General features: G+C 46.0%; 2 protein-coding genes across 2 annotated transcripts; both read left to right on the forward strand.

Annotated features, from left to right (window-relative positions):
- The first annotated feature begins 12,035 nt into the window (after positions 1–12,035).
- LOC147956164 (uncharacterized) lies at positions 12,036–14,511 on the forward strand. The gene is made up of 5 exons (XM_087538196.1): positions 12,036–12,609; positions 12,696–12,761; positions 12,977–13,221; positions 13,315–14,010; positions 14,152–14,511. Exons 1-5 carry the CDS (start codon positions 12,036–12,038, stop codon positions 14,509–14,511), a joined length of 1,941 nt encoding a protein of 646 aa, XP_087394322.1.
- Positions 14,512–15,121: 610 nt separating this feature from the next.
- On the forward strand, positions 15,122–16,036 carry LOC147956165 (uncharacterized). Its single transcript, XM_087538197.1, has one exon. The coding sequence runs from the start codon at positions 15,122–15,124 to the stop codon at positions 16,034–16,036; it is 915 nt and encodes a 304-aa protein (XP_087394323.1).
- The last annotated feature ends 6,878 nt before the right edge of the window (positions 16,037–22,914 follow it).

A 22,914-nucleotide genomic window follows, 5' to 3' on the forward strand; every position in this document is an offset into this window, starting at 1 on the left:
CTGTCCATTCGACTAGGGGTGAGCAACCGAGGCATAGTCGACTCGAGTACCTTGTGAAGCACAAAAAGTCCTGAACTCATCAGAATCAAAGTTTGATCCGTTGTCAGTGAGGATGCTATGGGGAACACCATATCTGAATGTTATCTCTCTGATGAAGCTGACGGCAGTACTGGCATCAAGGTTCTTGATAGGCTTGGCTTCAATCCATTTGGTGAACTTGTCGACTGCTACAAGCACATGAGTGAATCCACTCCTGCCAGTCCTCAAAGGTCCAACCATATCCAATCCCCAAACATCAAAAGGCCAGACGAGCGGAATGGTTTTCAGGGCTGACGCAGGCTTGTGAGACATGTTGGAGTAGAACTGACAACCTTCACACTTGTCGACTATTTATTGTGCCATCTCATTTGCTCGAGGCTAGTAAAATCCCGCTCAGTATGCTTTGGCCATAATGGTCCGAGAGGACGCATGGTGACCACAGGTCCCCGAGTGGATATCATTGAGGATCACTTCACCTTCTTCAGGTGTTATGCATTTCTGGCAGACTCCGGTCCCACTTTCTCTGAACAACTGTCCTCTTATCATGGTGAAGCCCTTAGATCGACGGACGATCTGTCGAGCATCTTCTTCATATTCTGGGAGTTCTCTTCTAAGAATGTATGCGATATATGGTACCGAGCTCTTCGCAATGCTGAAAGCTGCGGAGGTAGAAATCAAAAAGGAGCATCAAGTGTTGATGGTTAACAAGACCACTAGTTTCAAGAAAAAGGGCAAAGGGAAGAAGAAGGGGAACTTCAAGAAGAACAGCAAGCAAGTTGCTTCTCAGGAGAAGAAACCCAAGTCTGGACCTAAGCCTGAAACTGAGTGCTTCTACTGCAAGCAGACTGGTCACTGGAAGCGGAACTGCCCCAAGTATTTGGCGGATAAGAAGGATGGAAAGATGAACAAAGGTATATGTGATATACATGTTATTGATGTGTACCTTACTAGAGCTCGCAGTAGCACCTGGGTATTTGATACTGGTTCCGTTGCTAATATTTGCAACTCGAAACAGGGACTACGGATTAAGCGAACACTTGCGAAGGACGAGGTGACGATGCGCATGGGAAACGGTTCCAAAGTCGATGTGATCGCGGTCGGCACGCTACCTCTACATCTACCTTCGGGATTAGTATTAGACCTAAATAATTGTTATTTGGTGCCAGCGTTGAGCATGAACATTATATCTGGATCTTGTTTAATGCGAGACGGTTATTCACTTAAATCAGAGAATAATGGTTGTTCTATTTATATGAGTAATATCTTTTAATGTCATGCACCCTTAAAGAGTGGTCTATTCTTATTGAATCTCGATAGTAGTAATACACATATTCATAATGTTGAAGCCAAAAGATGCAGAGTTGATAATGAAAGTGCAACTTATTTGTGGCACTGTCATTTAGGTCATATCGGTGTAAAGCGCATGAAGAAACTCCATACTAATGGACTTTTGGAACCACTTGATTATGAATCACTTGGTACTTGCGAACCGTGCCTCATGGGCAAGATGACTAAAACACCGTTCTCCGGTACTATGGAGAGAGCAACAGATTTGTTGGAAATCATACATACCGATGTATGTGGTCCGATGAATATTGAGGCTCGTGGCGGATATCGTTATTTTCTCACCTTCACAGATGATTTAAGCAGATATGGGTATATCTACTTAATGAAACATAAGTCTGAAACATTTGAAAAGTTCAAAGAATTTCAGAGTGAAGTTGAAGAACATCGTAACAAGAAAATAAAGTTTCTACGATCTGATCGTGGAGGAGAATATTTGAGTTACGAGTTTGGTGTACATTTGAAAAATTGTGGAATAGTTTCGCAACTCACGCCACCCGGAACACCACAGCGTAATGGTGTGTCCGAACGTCGTAATCGTACTTTACTAGATATGGTGCGATCTATGATGTCTCTTACTGATTTACCGCTATCGTTTTGGGGTTATGCTTTAGAGACGGCCGCATTCACGTTAAATAGGGCACCATCAAAATCCGTTGAGACGACGCCTTATGAACTGTGGTTTGGCAAGAAACCAAAGTTGTCGTTTCTTAAAGTTTGGGGCTGTGATGCTTATGTGAAAAAGCTTCAACCTGATAAGCTCGAACCCAAATCGGAGAAATGTGTCTTCATAGGATACCCAAAGGAGACTATTGGGTACACCTTCTATCACAGATCCGAAGGCAAGACATTCGTTGCTAAGAATGGATCCTTTCTAGAGAAGGAGTTTCTCTCGAAAGAAGTGAGTGGGAGGAAAGTAGAACTTGACGAGGTAACTGTACCTGCTCCCTTACTGGAAAGTAGTACATCACAGAAAACTGTTTCAGTGACACCTACACCAGTTAGTGAGGAAGCTAATGATAATGATCATGAAACTTCAGATCAAGATACTACTGAACCTCGTAGATCAACCAGAGTAAGATCCGCGTCAGAGTGGTACGGTAATCCTGTTCTGGAAGTCATGCTACTAGATCATGATGAACCTACGAACTATGAAGAAGCGATGGTGATCCCAGATTCCGCAAAATGGCTTGAAGCAATGAAATCTGAGATGGATCCATGTATGAGAACAAAGTATGGACTTTGGTTGACTTGCCCGATGATCGGCAAGCAATTGAGAATAAATGGATCTTCAAGAAGAAGACTGACGCTGATGGTAATGTTACTGTCTACAAAGCTCGACTTGTCGCGAAAGGTTTTCGACAAGTTCAAGGGGTTGACTACGATGAGACTTTCTCACCTGTAGCGATGCCTAAGTCTGTCCGAATCATGTTAGCGATTGCCGCATTTTATGATTATGAAATTTGGCAGATGGATGTCAAAACTGCATTCCTGAATGGATTTCTGGAAGAAGAGTTGTATATGATGCAACCGGAAGGTTTTGTCGATCCAAAGGGAGCTAACAAAGTGTGCAAGCTCCAGCGATCCATTTATGGACTGGTGCAAGCCTCTCGGAGTTGGAATAAACGCTTTGATAGTGTGATCAAAGCATTTGGTTTTATACAGACTTTCGGAGAAGCCTGTATTTACAAGAAAGTGAGTGGGAGCTCTGTAGCATTTCTGATATTATATGTGGATGACATATTACTAATTGGAAATGATATAGAATTTCTGGATAGCATAAAGGGATACTTGAATAAGAGTTTTTCAATGAAAGACCTCGGTGAAGCTGCTTACATATTAGGCATTAAGATCTATAGAGATAGATCAGGACGCTTAATTGGACTTTCACAAAGCACATACCTTGACAAAGTTTTGAAGAAGTTCAAAATGGATCAAGCAAAGAAAGGGTTCTTGCCTGTGTTACAAGGTGTGAAGTTGAGTAAGACTCAATGCCCGACCACTGCAGAAGATAGAGAGAAAATGAAAGATGTTCCCTATGCTTCAGCCATAGGCTCTATCATGTATGCAATGCTGTGTACCAGACCTCATGTGTGCCTTGCTATAAGTTCAGCAGGGAGGTACCAAAGTAATCTAGGAGTGGATCACTGGACAGCGGTCAAGAACATCCTGAAATACCTGAAAAGGACTAAGGATATGTTTCTCGTATATGGAGGTGACAAAGAGCTCACCGTAAAAGGTTACGTTGATGCAAGGTTTGACACTGATCTGGACGATTCTAAATCGCAAACCAGATACGTGTTTACATTAAACGGTGGGGCTGTTAGTTGGTGCAGTTCTAAACAAAGCGTCGTAGCGGGATCTACATGTGAAGAGGAGTACATAGCTGCTTCGGAAGCAGCGAACGAAGGAGTCTGGATGAAGGAGTTCATATCCGATCTAGGTGTCATACCTAGTGCATCGGGTCCAATGAAAATCTTTTGTGACAATACTGGTGCAATTGCCTTGGCAAAGGAATCCAGATTTCACAAAAGGACCAAGCACATCAAGAGACGCTTCAACTCCATCCGGGATCTAGTCCAGGTGGGAGGCATAGAGATTTGCAAGATACATACGGAACTGAATGTTGCAGACCCGTTGACTAAGCCTCTTCCACGAGCAAAACATGATCAGCACCAAGTCTCCATGGGTGTTAGAATCGTTACAGTGTAATCTAGATTATTGACTCTAGTGCAAGTGGGAGACTGAAGGAAATATGCCCTAGAGGCAATAATAAAGTTATTATTTATTTCCTTATATCATGATAAATGTTTATTATTCATGCTAGAATTGTATTAACCGGAAACATAATACATGTGTGAATACATAGACAAACAAAATGTCACTAGTATGCCTCTACTTGAATAGCTCGTTAATCAAAGATGGTTATGTTTCCTAACCATGAACAATGAGTTGTTATTTGATTAACGAGGTCACATCATTAGTTGATTGATCTGATTGACATGACCCATTCCATTAGCTTAGCACCCGATCATTTAGTATGTTGCTATTGCTTTCTTCATGACTTATACATGTTCCTATAACTATGAGATTATGCAACTCCCGTTTACCGGAGGAACACTTTGGGTACTACCAAACGTCACAACGTAACTGGGTGATTATAAAGGAGTACTACAGGTGTCTCCAAAGGTACATGTTGGGTTGGTGTATTTCAAGATTAGGATTTGTCACTCCGATTGTCAGAGAGGTATCTCTGGGCCCTCTCGGTAATGCACATCACATAAGCCTTGCAAGCATTACAACTAATATGTTAGTTGTGAGATGATGTATTACGGAACGAGTAAGGAGACTTGCCGTAACGAGATTGAACTAGGTATTGGATACCGACGATCGAATCTCGGGCAAGTAACATACCGATGACAAAGGGAACAACGTATGTTGTTATGCGGTCTGACCGATAAAGATCTTCGTAGAATATGTAGGAGCCAATATGGGCATCCAGGTCCCGCTATTGGTTATTGACCGGAGACGTGTCTCGGTCATGTCTACATTGTTCTCGAACCCGTAGGGTCCGCACGCTTAAGGTTACGATGACAGTTATATTATGAGTTTATGCATTTTGATGTACCGAAGGTTGTTCGGAGTCCCGGATGTGATCATGGACATGACGAGGAGTCTCGAAATGGTCGAGACGTAAAGATTGATATATTGGAAGCCTATGTTTGGATATCGGAAGTGTTCCGGGTGAAATCAGGATTTTACCGGAACCCCCCGGGAGCCATATGGGCCTTAATGGGCTTTAGTGGAAAGGAGAAAGGGGCAGCCCAAGGTGGCTGCGCACCTCCCCCCTCCCCTAGTCCTATTAGGACTAGGAGAGGTGGCCGGCCCCCGTCTCCCTCTTTCCCCCTCGGGGAATCCTAGTCCAACTAGGATTGGGGGGGGGGGAGTCCTACTCCCGGAAGGAGTAGGACTCCTCCTGCGCCCTTCTCCTGGCCGGCGCCCCCTCCCCCTTGGCTCCTTTATATACTGAGGCAGAGGCACCCCAGAAACACACAAGTTGATCCACGTGATCTATTCCTTAGCCGTGTGCGGTGCCCCCAGCCACCATATTCCTCGATAATACTGTAGCGGAGTTTAGGCGAAGCCCTGCTACTGTAGTGCATCAAGATCGTCACCACACCGTTGTGCTGACGGAACTCTTCCCCGACACTTTGCTGGATCGGAGTCCGGGGATCGTCATCGAGCTGAACGTGTGCTTGAACTCGGAGGTGCCGTAGTTTCAGTGCTTGATCGGTTGGATCGTGAAGACGTACGACTACTTCCTCTACGTTGTGTCAACGCTTCCGCAGTCGGTCTGCGTGGGTACGTAGACAACACTCTCCCCTCTCGTTGCTATGCATTACCATGATCTTGCGTGTGCGTAGGAAATTTTTGGAAATTACTACGAAACCCAACAGGTGGTGGTCGGGCGCGGTTCGCGAGCGGACGGGCAGGCCGATGCGTGGCCTACACGCGGCGGGCGCGGGGTAAGGGAGCGGTGAGGGGAGCGCCGGCGCGGGGAGCAGCAGCAGGGAACTGCGATGGTCACGAGGCGCGGGTGACCGGGTAGACCGAGAGCTCGGCCGAAGCTCGAGCGCCGCAGTATGGCGCGGTAAGCGGCTACGACACGACAGAGGGAAACGGAGGGGAATGAGAGCTCATAGTGGGGGCGCACGGGGTCCGGTGACAGATTAGTAGCAACAGCGGTGCGGCAACGATGATGGACGACGGCGGCGACCCGATGAAGAAGAGGGAGCGGGCGTCGTCTTGGATGTCCTCGGCACCGTCACGGTGGTGCAAACGAGGCCGCGGAGTACGACGGTCCTTCTGGACACGCTAGCGGGTCTCGGGGTCGTCGAGGAGCACGCGGACGGCGACGACGACGGCGAAGGTGGTGCGTCAAGCGGAGCGGCTTCGGGCGTCCACGGGCGTGGCGTCAACGGCAACAGGGTGCCGCGGCGGAGCGGATTTGGCGAGAGGGGGGAGGGAAGGAGGCGAGGTGGATCTGGGAGCAGGAGAGGAATCGAGGGGACGAGGGGGAGTCCTTATCCTCTGCCCGACGGCGCCGGCGAGATGGTCAGGGGCAACCCCTCCCCTGTAGCGACGCGGTTAGTGGAACAGGGGAGGTGGGTGAAGGGAATGGTGGGCCGGTTGTGGCCAGCCCAGGGGGTTAGGTGCCGGATGGCCCAGTTGGCCTGGGGTTTTCTTTTTAACTTTTTATTTCTTGTTTGTGTTTTTGTTTTATTTTGTTTTATTTATTTTCACCTTAACTTAGTTTAAGTAAAATGTAAAACTAGTTTCTAAACTAGTATTACTATTTATACCTCTTCCACAAAAAGTTTCGTACTCTAATAAATTAGTTTGTTAGAAATTATAAAAGGCATTTACATAATTGTTTAAGCCACAGTTTTATACACAAAGGGCATTTAGACATTTTGGAAAAATGATAGTTCACTACCAATATTATCAAAAGAATATTTGCCACATGATGAACATATTAGATTTCATGTCTACCAAATATGAATTTTTGACTTTAGATTGAATTTGAATTTGAATTGTGATTTGGATCAAATGAAGAATAGCAACAGTAACATGATGACATGGCACCATTAATAAGGGATTACTGTAGCATGACACTAGGGGTGTTACACCAGGGAGCTCTCTGAAGGGCAGCGACGCGGACAAGGCGACGCCACCGCCCTCGCCGGTCGATGCCGGCATCACCACGGGCGAGGCACGGGCACACTACACCGACATGTTGATGGAAGAGCGCCACCACCCTCGCCTGTCCAAGCTGTCCTACGCCGCTGCACGCGAAATCTGCCACGAGCGGTGGTGGCTTCGTGTCGGACGTGCCCTGCCTCCACGGTGACGAAGCCAACATGTCGGTGGGTGCCCTCACTGCAGCGGCGGAGCATTTAATGGGTGGCCAAGAGGCCGTCGTAGGCAGGGGCGAATCCAGAACAAAAATATCCCGGTGTCCACATGCACATCATCTCTACTCCTAATGTTTCAGTCCGTACGTGGTTTCGTTCGCTCGTACCCTTCCCATCCCATCGAACGATAGGCCACCCCTCGATCCCATTCCACTTTCACCGTTTTTTTTATTTTTTTATTAACCGAGACTATCCCAAATAAACCCCACAAAGGCCAAACAATATTAATCGATGACATCCTTTCCAAACAATAATAACCTTTCCAAATAATACTTTCCATACACAATAGGAATCAAATATTAACCGATGGCATCCTTTCCAAACAATAATAACCTTTCCAAAAAATATTTTCCATACACAACAGGAATCAAATATTAACCGATGGCATCCTTTCCAAACAATATTATCCTTTTCAAATAATACTTTCCATACACAACAGGAATCAAATCGCATCGCAATCGCAAACAGATATACAACGCCAATCAATCTTTTCGTTCTTTCCATCTTACACCTCCAATGCCCAAAAATAAAGCGACCAATCATACTCTGTCCATCTCATGCCTTCCATATACAACAACAAACCAATTTTCAAAACGTTTCTGAGCGGGACGGGCGAGGCCTGTTTCTCCATGCTTCCAGGTCTCGGTTTGGGATCCTACCAGTTTGCCATTGGAGCGGGTGGGCGAGGCCTGTTTCTTTCAAAGTTTGCCATCAGAGCAGGAGGCACCGGTGCCGCCGCGGCTGCGAGCAACAGGTTAGCACCTACTGTTGTTCGACCAAGTTTGAACCATAGGGCAGTAAGTTGTGCACGCTTCACGATTTCTAACTTTACCTTTGTTGGTGAGTGCCGCAACTGTTCTTATGTAGTAGCCCCAACTGTTCATTATAGCCCCAGCGATGCACACATGGCCTTCTTGTATGAGCGAGGCATCGAGCTGTTAGATTTAAGGAAAAAATGGTATTAGAATCGCTGTAAAAGAGGTAAATCTCTGCGATTAGAATCTATACTCCTGTTCTTGATATGGACAAATGCAAAGCTTCGATTGTCACAATTTTTATAGATGGCAGAGTGTGTAAATCACTTTTTAGTAAATCACCAGTTTTGTTCTACAATGCCATATGGAGATATACAGTAGTTATCAACTGTTTTCTAATAACTCTTTCCTCAAATAGTATGCAAGGGGGTGAAAAGGTTACTGCCCTGTTCCGATGAGCTCACATATTTTAATGTGGCCCATTAAAACTCCTTGAGCTTCTTGCTGGACGTGACTTCATCATTTCTAAAATATCTTCCAAACTTTTATGTTTGTCTCTTCAATGAACTAGGAACCCAGGTAGTGATGCCTCGCTGGGGTATTGGTGAGCATGTGATGAGTTTTCTGCACGTTTTATAACCTGATGAGTGCATTCAACAACATAAATCACTTCAGTACCAGGGGAAAATCAGCAAAACTAAAAACTATTTAAAAGCAGGAAGGAATAAATCCAATGCAAGCTTCCATTGTCACAATTTTTATAGATGGTAGAGAGAGGGCGTAAATCACTTTTTAGTTACAGTGGTTCTCAAATTATGTAAATCACTTTTTAGTAAATAACCTTTTTAGTTCTACAATGCCATATGGAGATATACGGTAGTTCTCAACTGTTTTCTAAGAACTCTTCCCTCAAATAGTATGCAAGGGGATGAAAAGGTTACTGCCCTATTCCGGTGAGCTCACAGATTTTAATGTGGCCCATTAAAACTCCTTGAGCTTCTTGCTGGACGTCGACTTCATCATTTCTAAAATATCTTCCAGACTTTGATGTTTGTCTCTTGAATGAACTAGGAACCCAGGTAGTGATGCCTCGTTGGAGTATTGGTGAGCATGTGATCGGTTTTCTGCACGTTTTGTAACCTGATGAGTGCATTCAACAACATAAATCACTTCAGTACCAGAGGAAAATCAGGAAAAGTAAAAACTATTTAAAAGCAGGAAGGAATAAATCCAACATTTGTTGCATATATATGTTTAGTTATCACAAATATTGAGGGTTTAATCTCTGGCGCTTCCTTAGTGTTGAGTCATGGGCTTTCCAAGTAGTTGATGTTAATGGGTCTGAGATATTGTAGGTTAAAGTATGTTAAATATAGTAGATGGTACTTGTTGATCTGTTTTTCCAATGATAGTTGTCTGTGACAGTGATGTCCTCAAATGACTTGACCCCGTTTGGTTCTCGGTGGGAAAGGGTGAATCTTTATAAGCAACACCGACAGCGACAAATGGAGGCAACAAATAACCTCCGACGCCCTCTTGGTGATATCACCAATGTTGATATACTCCCGAGCGAGGGTCCAGGTATATGGAATTTGAACAATATTGGTTTTTACTAATTTGATTTCAAGATTGGTTTATACTAATTTGAAAAATCCCTTTTTGCAAGCCATGTGATGTGCCCCACAACCATCGAGCGGCTTGTTTATTCGTGAAGCAATAATACCATCTCCCTCAACCATTGAACTCCCCAAAGGGAGTCCAGGTATAACTCATCAGCAAGGTTTGAATGCCTCTGATATTGGTTTTTACTAATTTGAATAATATTTCAGATGCCATTGCATCTGACCCACAACCGTCAAGCGGCCTGGTTATACATGAAGCTACAATCCCCTCTGCTGAAACCATAGAACTCCCCAAAGGGAGTCCAGGTATATCTCGCGGTCCACTTGCTCGTAATCTGGTTTGTTTTATCATTGATATATTGTAGCCCTCATGGTGCATGATTGTAGCGGTAAATACGATTAACCTGTAGCTCCAGTCAACCGTGAGATCATTTATCTTGAATGTTTTGGTTCAGATGCTAATGTGTATATACATGTGTACAATAACAGATCCAGCTACAAGGGCCCGGGATGCCAAGAACGCACGGAGAAGAGCAGCTTATAAAAAGAAAAAAGAAGACCAAGGGTACCAAGAACAGATCGATAAGTTGAACACATGCAGACGGGAATCTTACCAGAAGAAGAAACAACATGACACAAGAGAACAAAGAGAAAATATAAATGCACAGAGGCGAGCAGCTTATCAGAAGAATAAACAAGACGACGCAAACACTGGTCATGTCTTATCACAACAGCAAAGAGATATTGTAAATGCAAAGAGGCGAGCCACTTACAAGGAGAAGAAGGAACAAATAAACACGCATAGACGTGAGACAGATCAGAAACATCGAGATAGCTTGACACGAGTGCAGAAAGGGGAGATGAGTGCTCAGCACCGACAACGGGAGAAAGCTATGCGGAACACCCCGTGTGCTGAATCCATTGCGATGCCTCGTCCTGATTTAGCAACCTCAGCTGCGGCAAGCACATGCGGTCACACCTTCAAAACTTATGGTATTTCTCGCATGTGTACTCCACATCTTTTTTTCGTATGCATTAAACAAATATTTACTTGCTCCGTATCGGTGTAGCCGCCTACAGTTGCAGTACGGTGGACGATAATATCGTCATGTTGGATCCTGCGCAACAATCCCATGGTGAACAAATAGATTATGCTCCTACCGTCACGTCATCCCCCACATACATTCGCAACACCGAAACTGATGGTAGTTATCCCATCAGTAATCAGCTTTCATTTTTTAATCATTCAACAGTTATTTATGATAATTCATAAATGTTGCAGGTGCATACCTAAGTAGAATCTTTGGTGACGGTGCTGTAGATGGCGACCTCATCGAAAACGATGATCACCTAAAAAGTGTCGACCAGCAAACCAGTGATCTGCTAACAATAGCGGATAGTGCAACTGACGAGCAGAGGCATGAGTCCAGAGCTCAGCTTAGGACGACAGAGCGAGCTTGCAAGGGAGGTATGGCGGCGAAGAAGCGTCAGGAGAAAATTGTCAAGCGAAAATCACCAAAGGTTCCACGTGGTGAGAGGAAGGCTCTGCTAGATCGTCGTAATGAAAGCTTTGCAAGTAGGGTGAAGACCCGAACCGCCAGGACCATCTCCATACCGAAAATGAGCTCAACGGGACAACCAACCATACTTGAAGCACACGGTGCCTCAACCTCATCTAGCACGCCGGAGTACACGATCAGGAGTGAAGGTAACACTCCCATCCTTACTCTCCTTGCATCCCTTGACACTGAACCCTCATTTATTGATACGGCACCTGCGCAGACGACATGGACGCTTGCCTTAGTGGTCTCATGAATGATAATGCCAACCCTGACAACCTCTTCGATGATGAGTATTACATGTTTGCTGGTGGAGGTATGTACACTAGCTTGAGCAAGATCCACACGTTGGGAGTATCGCATTAATTAGAAACATTGTTTGCCGGCTCGGTTGTTGATGACATGGAGCACGACGAATTGGAAGACTCAAGTCACAATACCTATGTCGACCATGATCCATTGGACTATGTGTACTCAAACCTCCCCGACAGTACACACATCCTCAAGCATGCCGCGAACTGTGACCATTGCAAGGCCAAGAAGTTTGTGTCCGAGGCCCCAGGATTCTGCTGTCGCAATGGGTAGATCGAGCTGAAGCAACCGGAGCCCATCCCGGAGCTAACGAGGCTTTGGTCTAGCACGGATGCGGACTCTAGGCATTTTCGGGAGAACATACGGTTCTTCAACGGCCACTTCTCCTTCACAACTCTCGGCGTCAGCCTGGATGAAAGCTACACAAACATGAAGTCTGGGGTGTACACCTTCCGGGCGCACGGCACCATCTACCACAATGTTCATTCCTTCGGGACAACATCCCGTCCAGAGCATCTACAGTTGTACTTCTACGACGACGACCCCGGCCTAACCCATCGCCAGCCTGCCACCAAGAAATTAGATCATAATGTCATCAAAAAGTTAGTGGACATAGTCAAGGAAACCCCGTACTCCCAGCAATTTAGGAGTTTGGGTGCCCACAGGGACAACCTCGACGATTACATGATAGACCTCAACACGGACCACAGACTAGATCAAGGGAAGTATAATAGACCTCTATCATCGGAGGTAGCTGCAATTTGGGTGGAGGGCACGGACCTAGCGAAGAGGTTTGATTGGAGGATTACACTTGGCGGGAATGACAACCAGAGGCACAGTATACATGTGAAGTCTGGCTCGTATGACCCGCTCTCTTACCCATTATTCTACCCAAGGGGTGAGCTTGGTTGGCACCTGAAACTACCTAAACGTGATGTCCCTTGGACGGTTGTGCAACAATCAAGAGGTAGACGTGATGATGATGATGATGATCAGGATGCAGGTAAGCCTTATGCGTATTCTGTCGTTTAGATGAATTGTATAGTTCTCGTATGAATCCTAATGTCCGCGTTACTCATCCATATGCAGAGGGGAATAGCAGGTTATGCGTCTCCGTGAGAGACTACTACTGTTACATGCTGCAGACACGACCTGGTATATTCAATCCCATACTCTGTGGAGCATGATTGCTCCAGCAATGGGGGTGGACATGTACATCAAGATTGAGAGTTGTAGGTTGAAATAGTACAGGAAGAACCAGACAAAGATCCGTGCCGACCTATATAAGGGAGTTGTTGATGCAATTACATCTGGGGAGACCCGAGCAAGCGCTGTTGGAGTAAGGATTGTGCTCCCTGGAACGTACCCAGGTGGCGACCGCGACATGAAACGGAGACATATGGATGCCATGGCAATTGTCCATACCTATGGGAAGCCTGACATCTTCTTGACCATGACCTGCAACCCTAACTGGGAAGAGATAATGAATGAGTTGCTTCCTAGTCAGACAGCGCAAGACCGACCTGATCTTGTGGCTCGTGTGTTCCATGGCAAGCTAGAGGCTATGAAAGAGATGTTGTTCAAGAAGAATATCCTGGGCGTTGTTGTCGCACATGTATACGTAGTCGAGTTCTAGAAGAGGGGCCTCCCCCACGCACACTTTTTGTTGATCATGGATTCTGCCTATAAGCTTGTCGTTCCGGAGCAGTACAACCGACTCATTTCTGCCGAGCTCCCAGACAAGCAGAGGTATCCTGAACTCCATGCCTTAGTACTGAAACATATGATGCACGGACCATGCAGTGCTCTCAACCCCAAAAATGTGTGCATGCAACAGAACGAGTGCAAGTGCAGATACCCGCGACCATTCAATGAAAACACGGCACAGGGCAAGGACTCATACCCAGTTTATCATCGTCGAGATGATGGTCAGCAGGCTAAGGTCCGAGGTAAAATGTTGGACAACAGATGGGTTGTGTCGTATAACCCTTACCTTCTGCGGATGTTCAATTGCCACATCAACGTTGAGGTTTGCTCCAGCATAAAGGTCGCCAAATACCTTTACAAGTACATATACAAGGGCCATGATAGGGCTTCTTTCAGCATCGACCAGCCCGACACCGATGGTAACATTGATGAGATCAAAAGATACGTAGACACGAGGTGGGTTACTCCTCCAGAGGCGATGTGGAGGATATTTGGCTTCCCCTTGTGTGCCAATGACCCACCTGTCCTACAGTTGCCTCTTCATCTCCTGAATATGCACAGGGTGGCATTCAGTGAGCAAGCTCACTTGACCGACGTAGTCGCCTCTGACAATGCTTCCAAATCCATGTTGACAGAGTATTTCAAAGCTAACCAAAAACACCCGTGGGCTAGGAATATATTGTACAAGGATTTTCCTGTAAGGTTCACATGGCAGAAGGGTAAGAAGTATTGGAAAGAGCGGGTGGAGCGTTATTAGATAGGTCGAATTGTGTCTGCCAATCCTGCCGAGGGGGAGCGATACTATCTGCGTGTGCTGCTAAACGATGTTGCTGGCAAGACATCCTATGAGGACCTGCTCACCGTGGACGATAGGCTATGCGGGAGCTTTAGAGAGGCTGCCGAAAGGTTGGGACTCATCGAGGCAGATAACACGCTCGACGACTGTCTTACCGAGGCAGAGCAGTGGGCAATGCCATGTTCTCTCAGGAGGCTCTTCGCAACAATTTTGGTGCATTGTGAGCCGGGCGACGTGCGTGGTTTATGGGATAGGCACTTCGAGCCTATGTCTGATGACTATCGCCGATCACACACGTGCCCGGTTGAGGTCGAGCAGATGGTGTTGATTGATATTAGGGGTATGTTGCAGTCCATGGGCAAAGACACAGCTGATTTCGCTCTTCCAAGCATTGATGATTAGTTCGACCCAACCGAGGGCGAGGCCAGAGAGGTTATCGAGGAATCCACCGTCGATTTTGACATCAACGACACTAAATTGGCATCATCGCTAAACTTGGAGCAGAGGGTTGCATACGACGAGATACTAGCTGCAGTTGAACGTGGTGATGGGGGGTGTTCTTTGTTGATGGCCCGGGAGGTACAGGGAAGACCTTCCTGTACAGGGCGCTACTCGCCAAGGTTCGAAGCGAGGGAACATCGCTATCGCTACCGCGACGTCATGCGTCGCCGCTTCTATCATGCCTAGAGGTAGGACTGCCCACTCGAGGTTCAAGATCCCATTAAGCTGCGACGACGGCGCCTCATGCACCTTCACGAAGCAGAGTGGTACCGCCAAGCTACTGAGGATGGCCTCATTGATACTATGGGACGAGGCCACCATGACTAAGCGACAGGCGGTCGAGGCACTGGACAACAGCATGCGCAACATCATGGGAAGACGAGACCAACCCTTTGGAGGTAAAACTGTTGTGTTTGGCGGGGACTTCAGGCAGGTTCTTCCAGTCGTCAGGAGGGGATCCCGGGGTCAGATAATCGATGCAACCCTCCGAAGTTGACATCTCTGGAAGGGTATGCGCCAGCTAAGGCTCGTCACCAACATGAGGGCTCATAATGACACCTGGTTTGCGGATTACTTGCTAAGGGTAGGCAACGGCATCGAGGAAGTTGACGATCAAGGAAACATACGACTCCGTGAAGATATTTGTGTGCCGTCTACAGGCGAGGGTGACGACCTGGAGAAGCTGATTGACCATGTGTTTCCGATACTACATGACAACATGTCCGATCCGAATTACATGACTTCTCGCGCAATCCTCTCCACCACGAACGACAACGTCGACAAGATAAACATACGCATGGTAGAACGTTTTCCGGGAGAAGAAGTAATCTACCATAGCTTTGACAGTGCAGAGGACGACCCATATGGCTACTACGCTCCCGAGTTCCTTAATGGATTGACTCCCAACGGTCTGCCTCCGCATGCACTCAAACTGAAGCTCAACTGCCCTATCATACTTCTGAGGAACATTGATCCGGCTAATGGTCTGTGTAACGGGACGAGGCTTGTGGTGCGAGGTTTCCAGAGGAACGCCATCGACGCAGAAATCGTGATTGGACAACACGCGGGTAGGAGGGTTTTCCTTCCTCGAATACCCCTATGCCCGTCTGACAACGACATGTTTCCATTCAAGTTCAAGAGGAAGCAATTTCCTGTAAGTCTTAGCTTTGCTATGACGATTAACAAGGCTCAAGGACAGACGATTCCGATCGTTGGCGTGTACCTACCTAATCCGGTGTTCTCTCATGGTCAACTCTATGTCGCATTGTCTCGAGCCACCGTGAAGAGAAATATAAAGATCCTCATTGAGAAGGAGAAGGAGAATGGCAAGAAGCAAAGCAGTAAATCAAAGAAGCGAAAAAGACCTGCCTTGTCCTTACAGACCTCAATGAAGAACATCGTCTATAAGGAACTCCTTACAGGCTGAAGTCCGCTCTTAGATATGACATGGATTTACTCTTATGCTACATATAATTTGGTGCTCTTCGGTGTTCTTGTACATATCTCTATCTTTGGATGTTACCAATTGAACTTTATTATGTTTATACTACAAGTCAAGTAATAATAATATTGCCTCGAATTTGAGACTTTGCAAGTTGCCAAATTTTTCTGTATGTGACATTATTTTTCGTTTTGCTGGTTTGCTTATGTATAGTATTCTTTTATTGTTTTGTAATCAATCATCTACTACATCTAAACTCGGCTTTGTTTTCCTACACAAATATTGCACACTGCCTGGGTCACTCTGTTGTTGTAAAACTAGACTCCACTGTAGTGTTCTACATGAGAGAAATATTTATGATGCGGCCCCAAAGCAGGCACAGGCATTGTTATTTATTTATTTTTACTATGTTATTTATTTCCCTTAAGCAGAATAACTCTGGTTGCTTGATCATGACCAGAGGCTATCTTTGGTATTAGAACTACAGTTACACCAATGGGTTATTTGCATCTCAAGTTAAATTAGTCACTGTTAATCAACAATGAAATGTGGCCGTTGGTTCTTCAATAATTGATGGTACAGATGGGCAAAGCAGCAATTATATACCACACTGGATTAATGGTACAGGTGGTGAAAGCAGCAATGATATACCACACTGGATTGATGTTACAGATTGGACCCAAATACCTCCCTGAATTTTTTTTCAAAGGGTGCGATACTGGACCACCACACAATATCGAAACTACATCTTTATATTATTTATCATATGTGGAGGTCTCTGTATAGTCTCTTATTTCCCCCTTAATTGAATTTTATAATCCTTACTTTTCAATACATATCTGGACATTGGTGGGACAGAATGTAAACATAAAAAATATAGAATTCTTGTTGAGATTAATATGCACCTTTATTACATCCAGGGACAGGGTCTTGGAGAATTTTCATCCGCTTGGTTATTTTCTCACGCCGTGCCAATAAAAAAAGTAGACTTTCAGCGACCAGATTTGTAGCTTCTGTAATGGGGAGTGTGAATGTGTATCCATGGGGTGTATAAGAATACGCAAATTCAAAAAGAATACATTTAGAATAGTCAAAACTGGAAATTGTGCATTGAATTGACCCTTTCTGCAAGGCTATGGTTGTCAGTTGCTTGACCCCTTCTTGCCCTCACATGGATGAAACCTTGCTTTGGTGGTGGAGGATTTTGATCAACAGCCTTAGTAGTATTTCTTGAATCAGTTTCATCATCTTTTCTGAAACTACCAGTCTCATCATTGGATTTATGTGCCTTGAAACACTTTGCTTCTGTGTCAGTCTGCACATTAAGATTCCAGTGAATTAGCGATTAGGACAGACGGGAGAAAGAACAATGATCACTTGCTCTCTGCATAAGCTGTGTTGTGGGCATTTTTCTTTATTACTAGAATATAACAAAAATATTGTAAACCACCTTCTGGCCTGCCAAGTGAAACAACTATTAAACTGTCAATCGGCACAGCACAGCTTTTATAAGGGGAACAAAAATGGCACTACTAAAATCAAATATCACATATGACAATAATGATAGCTTGCAGACCATCACGAATATGATGCCTGCTAAAATATCACAGTAGGTTATCATGTTTATACTCAATCTATACTATACTCACTGGACGATTTATACTCCCTCTTCAGTTATAAAAAAACACAGTACTCTGTATTCCTGAGTAGTCTCATTGCGAACAATAATATTACACGAAAATATCACAAATATATTAACTTTGATCTCTGTTACTAATTAGGAAGAAGGTCATTTCTACTGAAACCACAATGACAATGTCAATACACTGCAAATGCCAGTGAACCTGTAATCCCAGTCCACGTCGTCGGATGAGTGGAGGAAGGGGATGGGAGGGGGCGGCGGTGGGAGAGAGGGAGCCGGTTGTGCTTGCATCTGATCGCCGTCGGCGTGGACTGGCCGTAGTAGGCGTGGGCGGGGACGCCGGCGTGGGCGCACACGAAGTGCTCAGGGCGGTCAGCGTGTACCGCCTCCGATTGCCGTCGGCTGTGTGCTCGGAGAAGAAGCCGAGGGAGGCGAGCAGGCGGAGGAGACGCTCGAGGACGGACGGGTCCGGGTGGCCCGTCGGGAGCAACTCCGCGGCCGAGGGAGAGGAGTGGACTGGCCGCTGCCTGATCTCTCGATCTGCCACTTCTCTTTTCTGATGAGAACAGGGGAGGGGATGAGAGGGCGCAGCAGTGGGAGGTGAGGGTGGAGGTGTCACGACCGGTTTTCCGGACATAAATTTCCAGAAAATGGCCGTTGTGCTCACCAGCCCCAGGATTACTGTTAGCTGACGAGGCACCAACTTGTTACAGAAATTCCAAGCAAAAGTACAAAATGTGTAGTACAAGACCATTGTGGCCTATGAGTACATCAAATGGTTTTCTAGTGGTCGATGGCGGAAGCGGTTTGTGAATCATCAGTGTATGGGACTCCATTTCCCACGGGAACAGCTGACCAGGTTAACTCCTATCTTCGCGAGGCTGCTATCACCGTTGCTTAGTTTCCGGGGCTGTCACCGCAACGCTCCTCTCCATGCAGAAATCCGGCCAAGACAATAGCCAGGGACAAGCCAGTGAGTACTTTGAATGTACTCGCAAACATTATGAACACTGGGATAATATAATTGATAATCATGCACTGAAATATTCTATGATCACATCGTCAGTCACAAATAAAATATCTTTTATGCATGCAAGCAGTTTATTTATATGCAACATGAATAAGCAATAATGGAGTGGGAAATAAAATGCCGCAGTCGGGCGTCTGTGCGACACCACATAAAGGGCTTACAAAGTAAATAAATAACAAGCAATGCCATAGTCGGGCGTCGGAGCGACACCACATAAAGGGCTTAAAAAGAAATGCCACAGTCGGACGTCTAAGCGACACCACATAAAGGGCTTAAAAGAAATGCCACAGTCGGGCGTCTGAGCGACACCACATAAAAGGGCTTGAGAATAAATGCCATAGTCGGGCGTCTAAGCGACACCACATAAAGGGCTTAAAAGAAATGCCACAGTCGGGCGTTTGAGCGACACCACATAAAGGGCTTAAAAAGAAATGCCACAGTCGGGCGTCTAAGCGACACAACATAAAGGGCTTAAAAAGAAATGCCACAGTCGGGCGTCTAAGCGACGCCACATAAAGGGCTTAAAAGAAATGCCACAGTCGGGCGTCTGAGCGACACCACATAAAGGGCTTAAAAAGAAATGCCACAGTCGGGCGTCTGAGCGACACCACATAAAAGGGCTTGAGAATAAATAATCACAATGAATATCCAGGAGGTAGAACCATCCCAGGGATACTCGATAATACAATAATGCAACGGGTTAGTCCATCATAAAATAATAATCATGGTTCTCACAAGTCACCAGTCGGTATCCAAGTTTGGTTTAACAATTTCACCTCCGAAGACCGACATTAAGATCAACACTTGACCCATCCCAGACTGTAATCCTTTACCATGGACACGGCTATTCGAATAGGTTTAATCTCTGCAGAGGGTGTACTCTTTACCCACGAGTAACGGATTCCTTTAGTCCATTGGGACTAATTCCGTCTACGGCCTTTTAGTTGAAAACACGCCTAACTTGCACACACCAGCTTAACTCATCGGTGTCTGGAATCACCCACGACACTTGTTAAGCAAAACTCTAAGTGGGGAGGCTACAACCTCGCGTAGCATGGGATCAAATTTATATCGTGCGCTCTAAGGGGTGGCCTCCCCTCTCGGTCCCAACCGGAAAAACCCATGCCCCCTGACTAGGTAGCATGCCTACCAGCTACAACCGATATCTTCCACCATGGCCTCTCTGTACGGTGTGTGCTGGAAAGGGGTTGACGACTTACTGAACCATACCCTACCTGCGGCAGGGACGAGTGGTAGTACGAGGCAAGTATGGGGGTTACTGGAACAAGACTCGATCTGCGGTCGACTCAGGAGGTTTATAAGTTCCCTGCATGACATGTATATCAAATATATTTCAACCAAAGAAATCACCACTCAATGTACCTTACCATGCCATACCGGACATAACCGTCCCGACGGGGACCGTCGACAAGCTCACGCCTACCCAAGGCCGAGGCTTTCCCGGATTCCTTTCCGGCATGCATGCAAGGCACATGAGGATGATTACCATCACAATAATATTCATTTCCAACAGCAAGGAAATCACTGATATGCTTCCATGCAAATGATCATGTCACATGAAATAACAAGTCCTCCGAAGTAAGGTGGTGTTATAAACATGTCAAATAACACACCAAAAACATTATGCCAGGGTTCAGAATGCTTGCCTTTAAGTTGTGGAGGGGTGAGGTGCTCTCCAAAACTTTTGAAAGTTTCTTCTCTCTCTCCAAAATCCTATTTTAAAATATATTTGAATTAACACACATTTCAAAAACAGTACAAAAAAGTTGTTTGGAAAATTTTCAAATAAATCTTAAAATAAACTAGACCAAATTTGAGGAAGGTAGGAAAAAGAATCAACTCATTTGGAGTTATAATTAAAAAGTTATAGCCAGTCAAAGTTCTGGTCAAATCTGTTTTTAAATTAAATGTATAAAAGAAAACGCTTCAAATAGAATACGCTTTCGGTGCAGGGTAAACATACTCGCGAGTTTTACGCTTCCACTTATCCAGCGTGGACGGCGCGCGTCTCACTGACAGTGGGCCCGCCTGGCCCACTGGTCAGGTTTGACTGGTCTATTTCTCCCTCCTCTTCCTTTGGCCGAACGGAGGCGGGGCAACGGCGGTCGTCGCCGGCGAACGGTGGCTCCCCGCGGGTTCCAGAGGGTCTGGATGGATCCGCGACTCCAGCGCGGTCCTCCAGGTGGTCGCCAGGCCGGTGGGGACGGAGGGAGCTGCCGGCGGCGAGCTTCGCGGCGGAGGAGGCTTCGGGTGGATAGTGAGTTTGGTGCTGCGGTGGTCTCTGACCAAAATCGAGCGTGGGGTTGTACTCACGAGAGGGAGGGAGAGCTCTTGGTGGATAGAATGGAGAGGGGGAGGCACTGGTGGCGACGGAATCGGCCGAAACTTGGCGGCGGCCGAACCGGCCGGACTCGGGGAAGAAGGCCTTCCCTGGTCGATTGGCTGCCACTGGGGGCTTCCTGGAGACCGCTTGAGGCTACCTTCGTGCGGAAACGAGCTCGGGGCTCCTTAAATAGGCGAGGCAAGGCGGTTCTTGGCGGCCGTGGATAAGCTCTCCGGCGAACCGCCTCTCTGTAGCTAGGGCGACGTGGCGGCAACGAGGGCTAGCAGACATGCTTGCGGATGAGCTCGCACTGCTCCAGGGGCCAGGTGGCGAGCGGGAGAGGCTTGGGCGGCGCTGCCCGTGGCAGAGGCGCACTGCCGACGCCGGCGTGCCGCCAAAAGTGCTCTGGCGGTGGCGCTGTAGGGCGCCAGGGCGGGCTGTCGTGTTGTGGCGAGGCGGGGAGTGCGTGGCGAGGTCCTGCCGTGTGGGCCAAGACAGGGGCGCGACGCGGCGGCTCGTGTGCGCGGCTGCAATTTGCGCGCTCTGGGCGCGCCCAGCGCACGCCCACCAGATGCTCGGCGAAATGCCATGGCATGCTAGGTGGCTCGGTTGGATCTGGGGGTTAGCAGGTCTAGGTTTGGGCTTGCAAGGGGATCAGTGGACAAGCTGGTTTGGTCAGGAGATCAGGTTCACAGTGCAAACCAAAAATTCATGCCAAAATAGATCATGCCCATAAGGTGTTAGACAAAATGCCAAGGGCACTTAGGCAAGTCTTGGAGTGGTCAAAAACTCCATATCAGTGTCCCCTTAGATGCAAGAGAGAGTGGTAGGGTTAGTTTGGCAAAAGGAGAAACTTGTTAGTGCAAGTTTTACAAAACTTCAATTCTGGACAGGAAATAAATGGCATCATTTCATGAACCAAAAATGACCCAAAGGGTGCATACTCCTGGACTTAAGGGTTTAACATGGAGGACTATAAGTAGGAGAAAGAATTAAGGGCTAAAGAGCAAGCAAAAATATGGTTTCTGTACAATCCATCATGTTGGACCAGAATGAAGATGAGGTTGAATCACTTAAAATTTGCAAAGAACAACACCAGGTTTTTGCATAAAGTGGAATCATAGGCTATTACCATCATCCCATAATTTTGGTGGAGGCTAGAAAGAATTATTTAAATGAGTTGTAGTGCAAAATTGCCCACTGGACCAGAGAACAAAATTGGTTGTAGAGCTCAAAATATTTCATAAAATAAAGATGTTTTTGCACAAAAGTTATTGAATAACATCACATGACATCTCCAAATTTTTGTGGGAATTTTAAGTGAATCTATCAAATGGTTGTAGTTCAAATATGGCCATTTAACCTTGAAAAACCATTTTCAAGAAAGTAAAGATCAAGCAACTTAATTATTTAATTAGTTATATTAAATAAGGGAAAGTTTCTCTTGAGATATTAAATATGTCCAATGACATATTTGAAAAGTTCTCTCTTTGGGAAAAACTCATCATAACAGGGAAGGAAATGATTTAAAAATCAAAATGGAGCTCAGAAATTCAAAGTTTTAATTCCTGGCAAAAATTTTAATTCATTAAAACAAGGCCAAATTTTTGGGGTGTCACAACACTACCCCCCTTGAGAAAAATCTCGTCCTCGAGATTTGTTAAAAGCTGTGTTAAGAAAATATTACGCAATAAAGATGTGGCTATAGTGAGAGGGCAATAAGTGGTGAAAAACCATAGTGTGAATACTGGTGCTGCGTGGAAAAATCTACGATTCGGGACAAAAACGTGGGATTCTACGCTAGATATAAATTTAGAATAATTTCTAAATTTAAATATACGCTGGTC

This window comes from Triticum urartu, unplaced genomic scaffold (genome assembly GCF_056163025.1).
Source record: "Triticum urartu cultivar PI428250 unplaced genomic scaffold, HENAU_Tu73 scaffold1, whole genome shotgun sequence".
Lineage (NCBI taxonomy): Eukaryota > Viridiplantae > Streptophyta > Magnoliopsida > Poales > Poaceae > Triticum > Triticum urartu.

What these genes read in the sequence shown, in the direction of transcription:
- LOC147956165 (XM_087538197.1), top strand. Translation starts at nt 15,122, where the DNA reads ATGCGCCAGCTAAGGCTCGTCACCAACATGAGGGCTCATAATGACACC.
- LOC147956164 (XM_087538196.1), top strand. Translation starts at nt 12,036, where the DNA reads ATGAAGTCTGGGGTGTACACCTTCCGGGCGCACGGCACCATCTACCAC. An exon ending in TGGGCGTTGTTGTCGCACAT is followed by an intron (nt 13,222 to 13,314) that starts GTATACGTAGTC and finishes GTTCCGGAGCAG; the next exon opens with TACAACCGACTCATTTCTGC. An exon ending in TATTGTACAAGGATTTTCCT is followed by an intron (nt 14,011 to 14,151) that starts GTAAGGTTCACA and finishes GTTGCTGGCAAG; the next exon opens with ACATCCTATGAGGACCTGCT.